The 15522-nt window shown below is 28.5% G+C and overlaps 1 protein-coding gene across 1 annotated transcript; it reads left to right on the forward strand.

Annotated features, from left to right (window-relative positions):
- Window positions 1–7599: 7599 nt before the first annotated feature.
- On the forward strand, window positions 7600–15510 carry LOC100169146 (acylamino-acid-releasing enzyme-like). The gene is made up of 12 exons (XM_029487841.1): window positions 7600–7859; window positions 8337–8500; window positions 8579–8727; window positions 8797–9052; window positions 11804–11943; window positions 12463–12637; window positions 13298–13549; window positions 13616–13744; window positions 13820–14028; window positions 14828–14907; window positions 15010–15225; window positions 15288–15510. Exons 1-12 carry the CDS (start codon window positions 7618–7620, stop codon window positions 15397–15399), a joined length of 2124 nt encoding a protein of 707 aa, XP_029343701.1. The 5' UTR covers window positions 7600–7617; the 3' UTR covers window positions 15400–15510.
- The last annotated feature ends 12 nt before the right edge of the window (window positions 15511–15522 follow it).

A 15522-nucleotide genomic window follows, 5' to 3' on the forward strand; every position in this document is an offset into this window, starting at 1 on the left:
TCGATAGGTTGCTAAACAAGTATCATTCCCAAGGAAGAACTAAAATATATTTTATTGTTAAATATAAGGTATTAAAGAAATCAGATTTTGATGTTATTTCATAAAGTATTTGATATCAATTTTTGCAAGGCTGGGCAAGTTAATGATTTTTTTTAACTCAGTTAAGTTAGGTAACATGCATCAATAACAAAAAATTAAAAGTTAAATGTTAATTTAACTATAGGTTAACTCAGCAAAGTTAATAGTTAATACACACTTGTTGTTAACTTTTTATTAAGTTAAAAAAATGTTAATTTGTTTATACAAGGCTAGAGAATTTAGTTTTTTTCCAACCCAAAACTAAATTATAGACTATAGTGTTTATACTTTATACAGTATTTCCATATGACCATATAAGTTAGATTCGAATGATATACATTTTTAACTTTAAACAATTCACGGTAAATATTTTTTTTTTATTTAACTTTAACTTATTAACTCGTTAATGCCCAGCCTTGGATTTATGTACAGCGATTAGCAATCATAAGTTTGACTGTCTGTGTGTATCACTCATACCTATCAATGTATGTGCTATACGGGTGTACCTTATTATTGGAAAATTATCGTTAAAATATTTTTGTCTCGTCAGTGCTGACTGCCGACCAAGGCTAATGGATATAATATAATTATATAGGTACGTATATGGCATAAATCTAAAGATATTATATCGACTAAATATAGCGTTATGTAATCGCAATATAAATAATTACAATGTTCAATCATCGATTGTAAATACTAGTATTTATCACCAATGGTTCAATGTTTACAAATTGATACAATTGGTACCCGAGTCTAGAATCTCGAGTAAACATAATATTTTTTTCCATTTAGCTATGGGCCCCTAATTCATGAAAATATCCAGGGGTCCCAGGCGATCGCCGGGTAGCCGGGTGGGCCAGACCGACACTGCTTTAATTGGATAACTTTTTTTTATATTAATAATAATACGATTTTATATAAACTTACAACAATAATATGTACAACAACTTGTAAGTTGGTACTATCGATATACTATTGAAAAAATCATCAATTTTAATGTTGGTGCAAATTGACTACAGCCGATATAATTGCATATCTTATACGAGTAAAAGTTTCTCACATTACACAACGATTTACCTATTTAAACATTTTATTTTTTATACTTGATTTACGTATAAATGTATGTTTTTGTCTTAAAGACGATTGGGGTATTTTAACATTGCAGTATAACGTTCAGTTTTTTTTAATATTAAAAACACTAAAAGACATTTTATAAATAATAAGCGAATGGCCGTGTTATGAATACTACTATTTTGAGTACAATATTTTGTGAAAGAATTTATATTTATACTCTAATAATTAATAAAAATTAGTAATGCCTAAATAGTGACAAACTACTATTTAGGGACCCTGTTCAATATTTTTGATGGGACCCTCGATGATTATGGAACTATATGTTAAATACTGACACTCGATATTTATTATTTTGTTTGATATAAAAGCTGACAATCTTTATAGGCACTTTTCAGATACCAATTACCATATTTATGTTAAAGACGATTGAGGTATCAGAATATTTATAATATACTGTTTAATTTTTTTTTAATATTAAAAATACTAAGAAGAAAATAAAACATCTGACTAATTTAAAAACATTTTTTTGTTGGTTCTTGATGTAGACGACATTATTATACTTAATTTATCGCGTCCGTAGTTAATATGAAAGTCTTGTAGAATTCGGATATTGAGTATTGGTTCTAAACATAAAAATGTTTTTTTTTTTAATGCTTCGAATGATTTTGACTTTTGCTGCTCCATTTAAAATACTAGTTAATGGTTTAGCGATCGCACTGTATAATTTCGAATTTCCTTGTTATAATTTTAAAATTATATTTTTTTTTAGTGGTTGGCCTTGGCAATTTAATACAGATTTCATTTGATTCAGATTTCTTTTGGTCGATTAAATATAGTATTCCTAATTACTTGTTCTATGTAGGTATACATATTCACGTTTTAAAATTCTTTTTAGATTCTGATTGGAACGATGAATGTATTGATTTTACAATGATGTGTGTTTTTTTTTTATTTTAGATTCTGAGTGAAACGATGAGAGTATTGATTTTACAATGATGTGTGTTTTTTTTTTAATTTTTTTTTTTTTTGTGTCTGTCATCACCTTTTAGGACAGTAAAAGTGCTTGGATTTTCTCCAATAGCATCTTTTCTGATAGGAAATTAAATCTAGTTGGTACTTTGGGGGGTAAAAAGTAAAAATTTCCCAGTAGATTTCAAATGAGACGTGAAAAACAAAAGAAAAATTAAGGAAAAACGGGAATTTTTACGCAAAATCTGTATTCGAGAAAATCGATTTTAGTTTATGGTACAACTCTGAAACAAATGACCGTAGGTACGTACAATTTTGACTGAACGTTTATGTTTGTATTTTCTATACACCATAACATTTTTCAAATATTTTGACTTATTTTGAGCTGTTTACGGACATTTGTAGTTTCCATTTTTTTTCATTTTTTTTTTCGATAAATATCAATAAAATTTTATTTGTTGGTTAAAAAAGCTTGAAAATTTAATAGAAGGTTCCTGTTATATTGTTTCAAAGGTGGATGTAAAAATTAAAAATCCATAGTCACAATTTTTTTTATAAGCATCTAAAGTTCAAATATTGACAAAATACGTAAAAATGACGAAAATTTGCAAATTATTTTGAGTTAGAAATTCATGAAAAATTTTCTGTTTAAATCTAAAATTTGAAAATTTAATACAAGATTCCTCATAAGTTTGTCTACCTTTTTCAAAAAAAAAAATGTCTACAAGCAAGTCAAATTAAATTTTTATGAGCGTTTGAAATTCATATTTTTACAACATTTGATATTCACTCGATTTCTCAGTAACGATTTTCTTATTTTGTTGTAATTAAAAAACGAATGACTATAGATACTTGAACATTTCACTGAATGTTTATATTAGCATATTTTCTATACACGATAACATTTTGAAAATAATTTGACTCTTTTTGTGCTGTTTACGGACAATGTAAGTTTTCAATTTTTTTAGTTTTTTTTTTCTATAAATTTCAATAAAGTTTTATCTGTTGGGTCAAAAAGTGTAAAAATGTAATACAAGGCTCCTGATATATTGTTAAAATAGTAGTTGAAAAATAATAAAAATACATAGGCACTATTTTTTTTTATAAACATTTAAAGATCGAATTTTGACAGAATTTATCAAATTTAAAATTGAATAATTATTTTGTAGTTAAAAATTCATAAAATGTTCAACTTTTATATCTAAGGATTGAAAATTTAAAACAAGATTCCATGTAAGTAGTTAATTCTGTTACCAAAAAATCTAAAAAATACATAAGCACAGTTTATTTTTATAGTAATTTTAAGTTCAAATGTGGACGAAATTATATATTAAAAAACCTAGAATGACTATTTTTGTTATTTTTTTGTGATAGTATAATATTATTCGTGGGTACTTGAAACTTCTAAAGTATTCTAACGCGTTATAAGTACCTAATGGATATTGTGATATGATTAATTTGGAATTTATTATAGATACCTATTATTGGTCAATTTTTTTTTAATACCATAGATAAGTATATAATATATCTTATACCTAGACTGACATACCGTCTCCGCTCAGAATCGTTTTTCTTATACAGTGATATTATATCATTGAATTCAAATTTAATACTATCCATTATACAGTGACCCACTTGTAATCTACTGTACAGCAGAGCGACATCCACTTACCCACCTTTTTTATTTTTATTAACTTATTTTCGTTCAAATTCTTATTTTTTTTCATTTACAATATTATATTATCTAACATAGTAACATTTATACTAAGCATTCTATCTTTAATAACGATGAATATCGCACTATTATAAATTTTTTTTTTCTCATGAATTATTATTTATGAATGCAAATACTTTTACTCTTGACTATTTACTTAGCAAATATTATTTTTACAACAATTTTATATCACGGATTTAATATTAAGAATTTTAAGATCATCGCGGAATTGGTTTTTTCTATGTGTTTTCAAATATAGATGTCGCGTTTTTTTTTTCTACTTTCGTTGTACTGGATAATTACTTTATTTTTTTGCTATATCTATTAATGCATTATTTTAATTGGAAACTCATGTCGTAGTATACTGTCTTATATATTATGTTTATATTTATTACTACGATTTTATTTTTATATATATCAGCGTGTTTTTTTTTTGTATCTAATGTTTGTTCGCGTATGATGAGAGAATGTATGATGTGCGTAATATACCTATAATAGTATAACTTTAAATGCACAGAGTAATTTATATTATAATAATAATGATTTAAATTTTTTTTTTTTATTCCATGTAAATTCTTACTTCTAAATTTTAAACTATTATACTATTATTTTTAACTATTATTTATTTATTATTACATGATTTTTCGGCTTGTCTTTTTGATTTAATTTAATATTCTGGCGGTCTATCGACATTACCATAACAATTATATGGTAGATCAAAATTATATCTTTTAATTTTTGTAATATAGACTTCGTCATTATTGTAACTATTTAATCCTGTTTTACTGCTCGGTCGCTTTAAAATATTATTATTTCTGTTGTTTAAATATTTATTCCTATACTTAAAATTTTTTATTTCTGAATTATGTTCAACTGCTTTTAGATTCTGAGCGGAGCGAGGAAGCTATTGTTTTTACAATGGTGTTTATTTTTTTATTTATTTTTTATTTTTATATCCTGTATACAAAATTTCTTCCAGAAGGAGTGTTTCGATTTCAACATATAGCACCTTATCTTTTAGCAAATTGGATCAAGATGGTACTTTAGAGAGGTCATTTTTCGATTTTCTCAATAATTATTTAATACCACGGGAAAAACCACCGAAAAATTACGAAAAACGCTAAAAATGGGATTTTAATTTCTAACGCTTTGTTTATCACCATAGAAACGAATAAAAAATTGTAATATTTTAATATTAGTTCAAGTTGATTACCTACATGATAAAATAAATAATAACAATATAAAATATCCAGACTGACAAACCGTCTCCGCTCAGAATCGTTTTTCTTATACAATGATAATTGAATGCAACAATTATACAATGACCCACTTGTAATCTACTGTACAGCAGAACGACATCCACTTACCTGCTTTTAATTGTTTAACTGCTTTAAGAGTTTTTGAATTTTGCGTTTTTACTTTTGTTTTTAATGGATCTATTAATCCTTTTGCTAACGTTTGCTTATTTAATATTTCATGCATTGTTTTTATTTCCGTATCTATTTTATTAATCGCTCTGAAGTAACCCATCGCTGTCACCAGATTCGTTACTCCACACTTTTTTAACGACGAAGGCACATACACGTCGTTGAACTGGATCGGAGGATGGTTGAGGTTTGATGAAATAAGTTATCGAACACCAATGTAGATAAATATAAATATATATATGTTTATTAAACAAGAACTAATATAATTAATTTAAGTTATTAAACTTGTCGACCGAATGAATAATTCGGCCGGAGAATAGTTGTAATTTAATTTAGACTTAAGGGTGTCGGTGCCAGTATTTCCAATTTTCGAAATTTCTATGCTATTTGAATATTATGTTTTATATTTTAGTTATTGCCTTAATTATAATACTTTTCCACTAATCTACAGCTCGATACTTATTAGACGGGGTCGATACGGTGTATTATATCAACGAAAATGACTTCACGGGAAAAACTCTCACGCCCTGTAGAATAGTCGGATTTCGTTAATTTTTTTTTTATCTGAAAGATTAGAAGTTTCTACAGGTCGGATTAGAGTTCGATTTTTTATTTTACTTTGAATAGTAGTAGAAAAATACGTTTGAAAAAGGACAAATATTATGCATTTTTCAAATACCCATTCCAGTTTCTATAATTATAGTTTTCAAAATCGGGCTTTATTCCGACCTACAAAATGTTCTCGACTTAAAGATAAAAAAAAAAATAACGAAATCCGACAATTCTACAAGTCATGAGAGTTTTTCCTGTAAGACATGTTTTTGTATCAAAAAATGCACCGGCACCGACACCCTTAATGTGGACGGCGATGCGGCTGTTTCTAGTCCGCGACCCACACAAGTATTGAAAGCACTGGTAATTACTTCTGAAGTGTCTGTGAAACAGGGCCGCTATTTATATGGGACATACCGAGATTTAGGAAAGGATGATTGGCGTCATGGAAATGTGATGTGTATTGTGTTGTTGATCAACATTATCCAATAAGGCGGCAGCATCAGTGGCCTATTTTGGTAGCGTAATATTGACCTACGTGAAACTGGCACTACAAAGTTGGCACAATAATCTAAAACCATTCCAACAAACTCTACTCGGACTTGTTGGACGTTGTTGGACAATTGTTGGAATTTGTTGGAACGTATTTCAAAAGTTATTCAAGTTCAAAGTTTGTAGTGCCAACTACATGACCAGCACTACAAACGCAAAAAAAAACTTTAAAACTCTACCAAAAATGCTCATATAACATTGTTGGACATTGTTGGACACTTGTTGGAATTTGTTGGAACGTATTTCAAAAGTTATTCAAGTTCAAAGTTTGTAGTGCCAACTTCACAACTGGCACTACAAATCAAAATAAAACACTAAAAACAGATCCAAAAATATACACATAACATTTTAAGACGTTGTTGGACTTTTGTTAGACACCGACTAAAAAAATATTTTGAATTTACACACTGTTAAGTAGTTAAATTTGGTTCATATAAAAAATGATATAGGTACCAATTAAAAATTTTTAAATAGAAAAATTTTATATTTTGTATTATTAAGTACTGGTGTCCAACAACTTTAAAAAAGGGCCCAACAAACTTGTTTACACATCATAGAAGAAGGAAAAACACTCCAACAACTTTCCTACGTTTTTAAATCACCATTTTCTTCTAGCACTACATGTTTCATTTAACACTCATGAAAAATTTATTTTTCGTTTAATTAAATTCTGGTATCCAACAACATTAAAAAGAGGTCTAACAATATAATATTATAATATTATATTATTGAATTAAAATTTAACATTTATATTACAGTGATCCACTTGTAACCTGCTGTACATCAGAGTGACATCCACTTACCCAATTTTTTTATTAAATCTAATTTTTTTTTATTTTATTTAAGATTTTCTTAAGCGCAGGGAAACACAAAACAAAATTTAAGAAAAACCAGAAATTTTTACGCTTTTTAACCCTAATTTATTGTGCTATTGTTATTATTATTTTTAATATCGCGGTTTTTCGTACCTTTTTTATCTGCAGTATAAATAATTGTATAAAGGCGATTAACAAATCGAAAATACGAGTAATATAAGTGGTGGGCGTCAACTAAACCTGTGTGGCAGAAGAATACGCGGGCTGGAGGGCGTACCTTTATAGAGAACAATTTATTTCGATTCGTTTATTGTTAAGTGAATTATTCAAATACTACGACTAGGGATAGAAATAAATATTTAAGTATAACTTTCAAAAATGTCTCAAGTAAGAAATTAAAATATTAGGTATATAATAAGTCAATCTATATACTAATATGATTGTTCATTTTATAACATTGCAGTTAGATAAAATCGTAGCAGCGTATCGTATAGCTACTCAATATCCGGAATTAATATCTGCTAGAATACATGATTGCTCAAAAGCTCATGTTAGCGTTCATTCTGTTTGGGTTCAAAGGGTATTGGAGAGGCAAGCTAAAACCAGGTTCCGGCAAACTGTCTTTTCAGATTATAAGACTTATACTTTAACGTCACCACCAACTGATATAACAGACGAGTATAATAAATTAGACATAAACCCTAATGACATTATAGTAGTGATGGGCACTATCGAGTTAAAACTATCGAACTATCCGGTTGTTTTAAACTATCTAATTATTCGATTATTATATAAACTATCGAATTCGGTCGATAATATCGAAAAATGACTCGATTTTTTTTTAATTCGATAGTCAAAACTAGTTGGTACCAGACGTCCAGACATGTATTACTATTTACTATCGAACGAAAACTATCGGTAGTTAAAATTAGTCGGTGCAAGACATGTGCGACTACCAAAAGAAAACTATCGAGTGTATTAATCAATAATTTTTCAAGAAAGTCGATGGTTAATAATATCTATTTAGTCAAAAAATCACTCGGTTGTTTTTTAAACTATCGAATGACAATCGATTGTAGAAACTATTCGGTAGAGCCCATCACTACATTATACACGACAAACATACTAAATTAAAAATAAATGATATGCATTTAGGTTGATAAGCGCGCACTCAAAATCAACCAAGTATTTTTGTGTGGTTAGAGAAACCAAATCTGGAAAGGATATCAAACAGTACTTAGAAGTATGGGCTGATTGTTCTCTAGTGAAAAATTATGACTTGAGCGCTTTAGATGTGCACGGAAAAATTTATGCTGATGGTTAGTATTAATAATTAATACATTTATTAAATGTATATAATTGAATATGTTTTGAACCTTTTTATTTTTATTTTATAGCTGAATTTGGAATTTTGGAGTGGTCTCCTGATGAAACAAAAATTGTTTACATTGCTGAGAAAAAAGTCCCAAAGTCAGAACCATTTTATAAACAAAAACCAAAAGCGTCGGCTGATAAAAATGGTGTGGTTAATAGTGACACTGTGCCGGTATACCTACTGATCATTTTTACAACTGCAGTGAGATATTTATACTCAATAATAATGATGAATATGTAGGGTAAAGAATATGATTGGAGCCAAGATTGGGGTGAACAGTTGGTTGGAAAGATTACTCCAGTTTTGGTGGTATGTGATATAAAAACAGATACTATAGATGTTCTTTCAAATATTCCAAATGATGTTAATCCTGCTGCTGCAACATGGACACCTGATGGAAAAGGAGTCGTTGCAATTGGATATACAATAACACCTCGTAAATTGAGTACTGATAGTCTTAGCCATGTATTTTCTCTCACATTAAGTGGCCAATATAGTAAGTTTATATTATTTATATTATTAAAAATATTTTCATTTGTTTTGAACCGTTAATGGACATTTTCAATTTACAATTTTTTTTCCTACGAATGTCAATATAATTGTATTTGTTGGGTAAAAAAGCTTGAAAATGAAATACAAGGCTCCTACTATATTGTTACAATGTCATTTGAAAAATACATAGTCACAATTTTTTTTACAAGCATTTAAAAGTTCGAATTTTGACAAAATACGTTTAAATCACGAAAATGTTCAAATTTTGAAAAGATTTGAAAATTTAATACAAGATTCCTCATAAATTTGTCCAATTTTATAAAAAAAAATCTCTACAGGAAATTCAAATTAAATTTGTATGAGCGTTAGAAGTTAACATTTTTACTATACTAAATTTTTACTATATTCACTCGATTTCTCATGTATCGATTTTCTTATTAGTTTGTGATTCAAAAACGAATAACTGTAGATACAAGAAAAATTTTACTAAATGTTTATATTCTTATATTCTCATTTTCTATACAACAAAAATGTTGAAAATTGTTTGACTTATTTTGAGCTGTTTACAGACAATTTCAAATTTCAATTTTTTAATTTTTTTTCTAAATATATAAATAAAATTGTATTTTTTTGGCCAAAAAGAGTGAAAATTTAATACAAGTCTCCTGATATATTGTTACAATAGCAGGTTAAAAATATTTGAAAATTCATAGGCACAATTTTGTTTTATGAGCATTTAAGGTTCGATTTTTGATAAGATTAATCAAATTTAAAATTTAATAATTATTTTGTAGTTAAAAATGTATAAAATGTTCAATTTTACACCTACCTAAGGATAGAAGTATAGAACATTTAAAACAAGGTTCCACGTAGATAGGTTATATTATATAAATTACTTTTTCACAATAATATCATCAAATATACTTGACCTATACTTAACCTCATACTGTCTGACCGTTTTCGCTCAGAATCGTTTTTCTTATACAATGATATTATATAATTGAATTCAAATTTAACACCATCCATTACAGTGACCCCTTGTAATCTACTGTACATCAGAGCAACACCCGCTTGCACGCCTTTTTTTTATAAATGTCCTTAAAATGTTATTTGTTGGGTAAAAAAGCTTGAAAATTTAATAGTTGGCTCCTAATATATTGTTTTAAAGACGGATGAAAAATATTAAAAATCCATGGTGACAATTATATTTATAAGCATTTCAAGTTTAAATATTGACAAAATATGTAAAAATGACGAAAATTTGTAAATTATTTGGAGTTAGAAATTCATAAAAATTTTGTTTTTAGATCTAAGATTTCAAAGTGTTATAAAAGATTCCTTATCGATTTGTCTACCTTTATCAACAAAAAAAATGTCTTCAAGAAAGTCACATTACATTTTTATGAGTGTTTAAAGCTTATATTTTTACAATATTGAAAGATTACATAACTCCTTCACTTCGCAGTATTGATTGAAAAACCACATAAAAAACGCAAAAACCCGCCCCAATGATACACATGCCAAGTTTAGGGCCATACGCGCAACTATTGTAGTCAGCAGCCCAGAGGCGTTAAATGTGGCGAAAATCACTCAACTGATATGTGCACGGTGCACCAAAGATAGTAGCCTCCTGGCTAAATGTGCTCAATGCGTTTTTGCACATACAGCATCATATAAAGGTTGTATAATCTACCAAAAACTGACAAAACACACAAACAAACCAAAAAAGGTAGAAATTTCATAACAACCCGGTACCTCATGCCGTCAAGCATCGCATTCACCCCCGTCCGACCCATCATACGCCAATAAAACAGCGGCCCAACCAATATCCAGTACTACAGATTCAACGTCTAACGTCTTAAACGAACTCAAAATATTATTAAACCCATTAATCTCTCTAATAACTATAATTTCAAGCGAACTCACAACAATATTCCCATAACAGTATTTATTTTTTTTTTCAACAACAAATCTCTTATCTACAAACCTCATTAAAATTATCTATAATCCCCATTCCATATTCTATTTGTATAAACCGAAAATCATTAAACCATAATTAAACTGTACAAACTAACTACAAACTACAAACTTGTAATAGCATGCACAATATTCTGAAACATTTAATTATAATAATAAAAAAAAAAAACAATATTGGATATTCACTTGATTTCTCATGTATCGATTTTCTCATTATGTAGTAATTCAAAAACGAATAACTATAGACACATGGAAATTTCACTAAACGTTTATATTCTCGTTTTCTATACACCATAAAAATATTTTGACTCATTTTGAGCTCCTTACGAAAAATTTCAAATTTAATTTTTTTAGTTTTTTTTATAAATACCAATAAAATTTTATTTGTTGGGTAAAAAAGCTTGAAAATTTAAAACAAGGTTGTACGTAAGTAGTTAATTGTGTAAACAAAAAGTTTCAAAAATATAACACAGTTTTTTTGTATAGTTATTTTATGTTCAAATTCGGAGGAGAATTATATTAATATATATTAACAGTTGGCATATTATATTGGATCAAGTAACTAAATACCGAATTACATTATACTAAAATTTATTCTGTTTAGGCGATAAATAAATACCGGTAAGTTCTTATAGTTCATAGTAAATAAATGAAGATTATAGAATAATAAATAATAATACAAGTAATAGTTGGTAGGGAAGTATACATTCACATGATCACATTGCATAACTTACATTTAAATTATTATAGTTATATTTATTATTGTATATTATTTTAGACGTATTGAGTTCCAATTCTGAACAATTTTCTGTGAAAACTCCCAGGTTCAATTTGAATGGCACAAAGCTTGTGTGGTTAGAGGGTGGACCACATTATTCATGCTTTAAACTGATGTCTTGTAATTGGTCTACAAAAGAGGTTATTTATTTTTATTTTATTTTATTTCCTAAATCTATCAAAATTGCACTTAACATTATAAGTTAAGAGGACACTACCCATCCATTTGTTGTCTCTGTCTTACAAACGCACGACATAGCAAATTGTTGTTCACTAGTTTCAATAGCGTGCTGTTAGTTTTGATACTAGAGTGAATTGGCCTATTATAAAACTTTTAGGTGAGAACATTATCTAATCTTAAGCGTTGCCGATTTTTCAAAATTTTCATTTTCAAGCAATATATGGGTATGTGAAATATCAAAAAATAAAAATGTTCATATCTCGCTTGAAAATTAAAATATCGAACAAAAGCCAACGCTTAAGCAAAGATAATGTTATTATCTAAAAAATTTATGATAGGTCAAATCACTCTAATATCAAAACTAACAACAAACTATTGAAACTAGTGAACGAAAATTTGGTATGTCATATGTGTGTAAGACAGAGACAACAAATGCATGGGTAGCATCCTCTTAATATAATTGTTTATTATAAATTTAGATTACTACGGTTGTTGATTTTGACAATAAAATACTTCAAATCAACCATGAACAATTACCGTTCTATGGCCTGCATAATCGAAGAATACCAAGTAGAAGTTGGCTGAATGATGACAAAACTATTGTGTTAAGCACTCCTCAAGGTGGTTCAATACATACGTTTGCTATTGATACTGGTAATAGTTGTACTACTTATATAAATGATACTTATGTAACGTCTCCTCTTCATCTATCGCTCTTATCACTCTTTCGGTGTCGTTCTGTTTATATTAACGAGGTCTCGGGGACTTGACCTCAGTGTGTGATATTATTACTAGGATCAGGGTTGCCTTATGTGAAGCGAAGTACTCAACGTATATAATATATTATATATGTATGTATCTATTATTAAACATGAATGTATTATTAATATATTATTAGGTAATACTTATAAATTATAACTCAGGGTTACCAATTTTTTTTTCTTGAAAACTGTATTGGATGCGTTAAAAAAATATATTTTGGGGATAATGATGGGCCCCCAAGTTCAATGGGCCCCGGGAGCGTGCCCTCTTTGCCCCCCCTTTAATCCGGGCTTGCTTCTACCGACTATCACTATTTTTTCGCCAGGAGTCCCGGTCGGTTATCAACACGATTATATGAGCTAAAAATCACGTCAACATAGTATATATTTCATAAATATATACACATTTAACATTACCAATACTCAGCATATTAGCTAAGTGTAGGGAGTAATGTACGATGTAGATAATGACAATCGTTTCACTTATAAATGATACACAAGTTTAATGTTAAGCAAAATGATTTTGAAATCCTAATTATTAATAATTTTTCAGAATCTAAAGATATCCATTATCTTCCAATCGCAAAACCGTTTCATGAATGTGTTAGTGTATTAGATGTTTGCAATGATGTTTTAGTTTGTTATAAATCATCGCTTAATAAACCTGGACAATTATTTGCTATCAAAATTCTTTCTACGTTTGAAGCATATAATTTTACCAATATTTCCATTAACGAAATTTCACCATCTCATTGCCTTCCTAATAGTGACAAATTTGTTGTTGAGCATGGTTATACTCTTCACAGTAAGATTCAAATAACTAAATTAATTACTAAGATAATATGTAATAAATATTCGATTTAATTTATAGATAAACCTACTACAATTTTCTATGGACCAAAAAATAGTAAATGTCCTTTAATTATATGGCCTCACGGTGGCCCACATTTAACATCTTTAGACTCTTTTATAGCTCAAGCTGCATTCTTTATTCAAATAGGTAATGTCAAGTTGTAATAATATTTTCCGATATTTTAATCACAGTTGTTATTTATTGTTGATGTGTTATTATTAGGTTTTGCTGTCTTATTTATCAATTACAGGGGATCGATAGGCCTAGGTAAAGATTATGCTGAATCATTACTTGGTAACATGGGCGATGCTGATGCCAAAGATATTTATAATGCAATTCAATCCAATCCTATGTGGTCCAATAGGAAATTGGTGTTATTTGGTGGTTCACATGGTGGTTTTTTGATTACACAATTAAGTGGACAATATCCAGTAAGTACTATTTCTGCAGAAAATACATAACCCTTTCATTGTTGAATTAATTAATTTCAGTATAATGTACTGTGTGGTGATAAAGAACTTTTTGAATAATTTATTTAGTAATTTTTTTAGTAGATTTTTGTATATTTAAATTGTACACTAATGAAATAATTAAGAGGATGCTACAATCGCATGTGTTGTCTCCGTCTTACAAACGCGTAACATACCAAATCCACGGTTTATGTCGTTAGCTTAAAACTAGTGTGAACCGACCTAAATTTGATGGTAAGAACATTATTTGTGTTTTGTTGGAAGTTTTTTTACGCTAATACAGTTTTTAAGTGAGGTATGAGCATTTTTAATTTACATTATTATTATACATGCATAACTCACTAAAAAACTGATTTATCGTAAAAAAAACGTCCAACAAAACACAGATAATGTTCTTAATATCAAGTTTCATGATAGCCGATAGGTCAATTTACTCTAATTTTTAAGCTAACGATATAAAACGTGAATTTCTAAGCCTAAATGTTGTATGTTACGCATTAATTGTAAGAGGTAGACAACACATGCGGGTGTGGCGTCCTCTTAAAATTTATTTTGATGTCCCGTGTTGCCGTGCAAAGAATTCCTCTTTTGCTAGTTATTTTTAAATTTTTATAATATAAAGTCTGAGTTTAAAGAAGTGTGTGCTTTGAATCTAGTGAGTTACTGATTTCGTTACTATGTTTGGGACAACTGATATTTCTAAATGGTACGTTATATTTATTGCAGACTTTTTTGTTTCATGTAAACTGTTTTATTTTAGAATACATTTAAAGCTGTATCAGCTAGAAATCCAAATATTGATTTACCATCGCTTTTTATTACTTCTGATATACCATATTGGTAAGAATAATTTTCATTACCAAAACACTTGTATAAATTCGTCAGCTACACACTTTAAACTTTTAAAAAAAAAAGCGATTACTTATTATTACCGATTTGCAGGGGTATTACAGAATGTGGTTTTAATTACTCAGAAGTAGATAGTTTGTCAAATTCCAAAGATGTTTTAATGAAATTAGCTGATTGTTCGCCGTGCAAAAATGTTCATAAAGTTCAAGCTCCTACACTTTTATTACTGGGTGAAAAAGATTTACGTGTTCCTCCGTCTCAAGGTCTTGCATATTACCATCTTCTTAAAAAGCATGGTGTTACAGCTAGGTAATTTTACTTTAGTAATCAGTTATTACTATAATTTTAATTATTATATATTTTTATTGCAGAGTGTTGATGTACGATGACTGCCATTCATTAAGCACTGTTGCTGCTGAAATGGATAGTTCAATAAACTCTGTATTATGGTTTAAAAAATATACAGATGATGATTCTGAATAGCCATACTAGCATAATAGTATAGTATAGGTATAATTACTAGTATTTATAATCAATGGTATTCATAGGCGCAACTAAAGGCCAAACACTGGGGGTGCTAAAATTATGCAGAAGAAATAGACCCGT

The sequence above is a fragment of the Acyrthosiphon pisum genome, chromosome A1 (assembly GCF_005508785.2).
Source record: "Acyrthosiphon pisum isolate AL4f chromosome A1, pea_aphid_22Mar2018_4r6ur, whole genome shotgun sequence".
In the NCBI taxonomy this organism is placed as follows: domain Eukaryota; kingdom Metazoa; phylum Arthropoda; class Insecta; order Hemiptera; family Aphididae; genus Acyrthosiphon; species Acyrthosiphon pisum.

What these genes read in the sequence shown, in the direction of transcription:
- LOC100169146 (XM_029487841.1), top strand. Translation starts at nt 7,618, where the DNA reads ATGATTGTTCATTTTATAACATTGCAGTTAGATAAAATCGTAGCAGCG. An exon ending in CACATTAAGTGGCCAATATA is followed by an intron (nt 9,053 to 11,803) that starts GTAAGTTTATAT and finishes ATATTATTTTAG; the next exon opens with ACGTATTGAGTTCCAATTCT. An exon ending in AAGCATGGTGTTACAGCTAG is followed by an intron (nt 15,226 to 15,287) that starts GTAATTTTACTT and finishes TTTTTATTGCAG; the next exon opens with AGTGTTGATGTACGATGACT.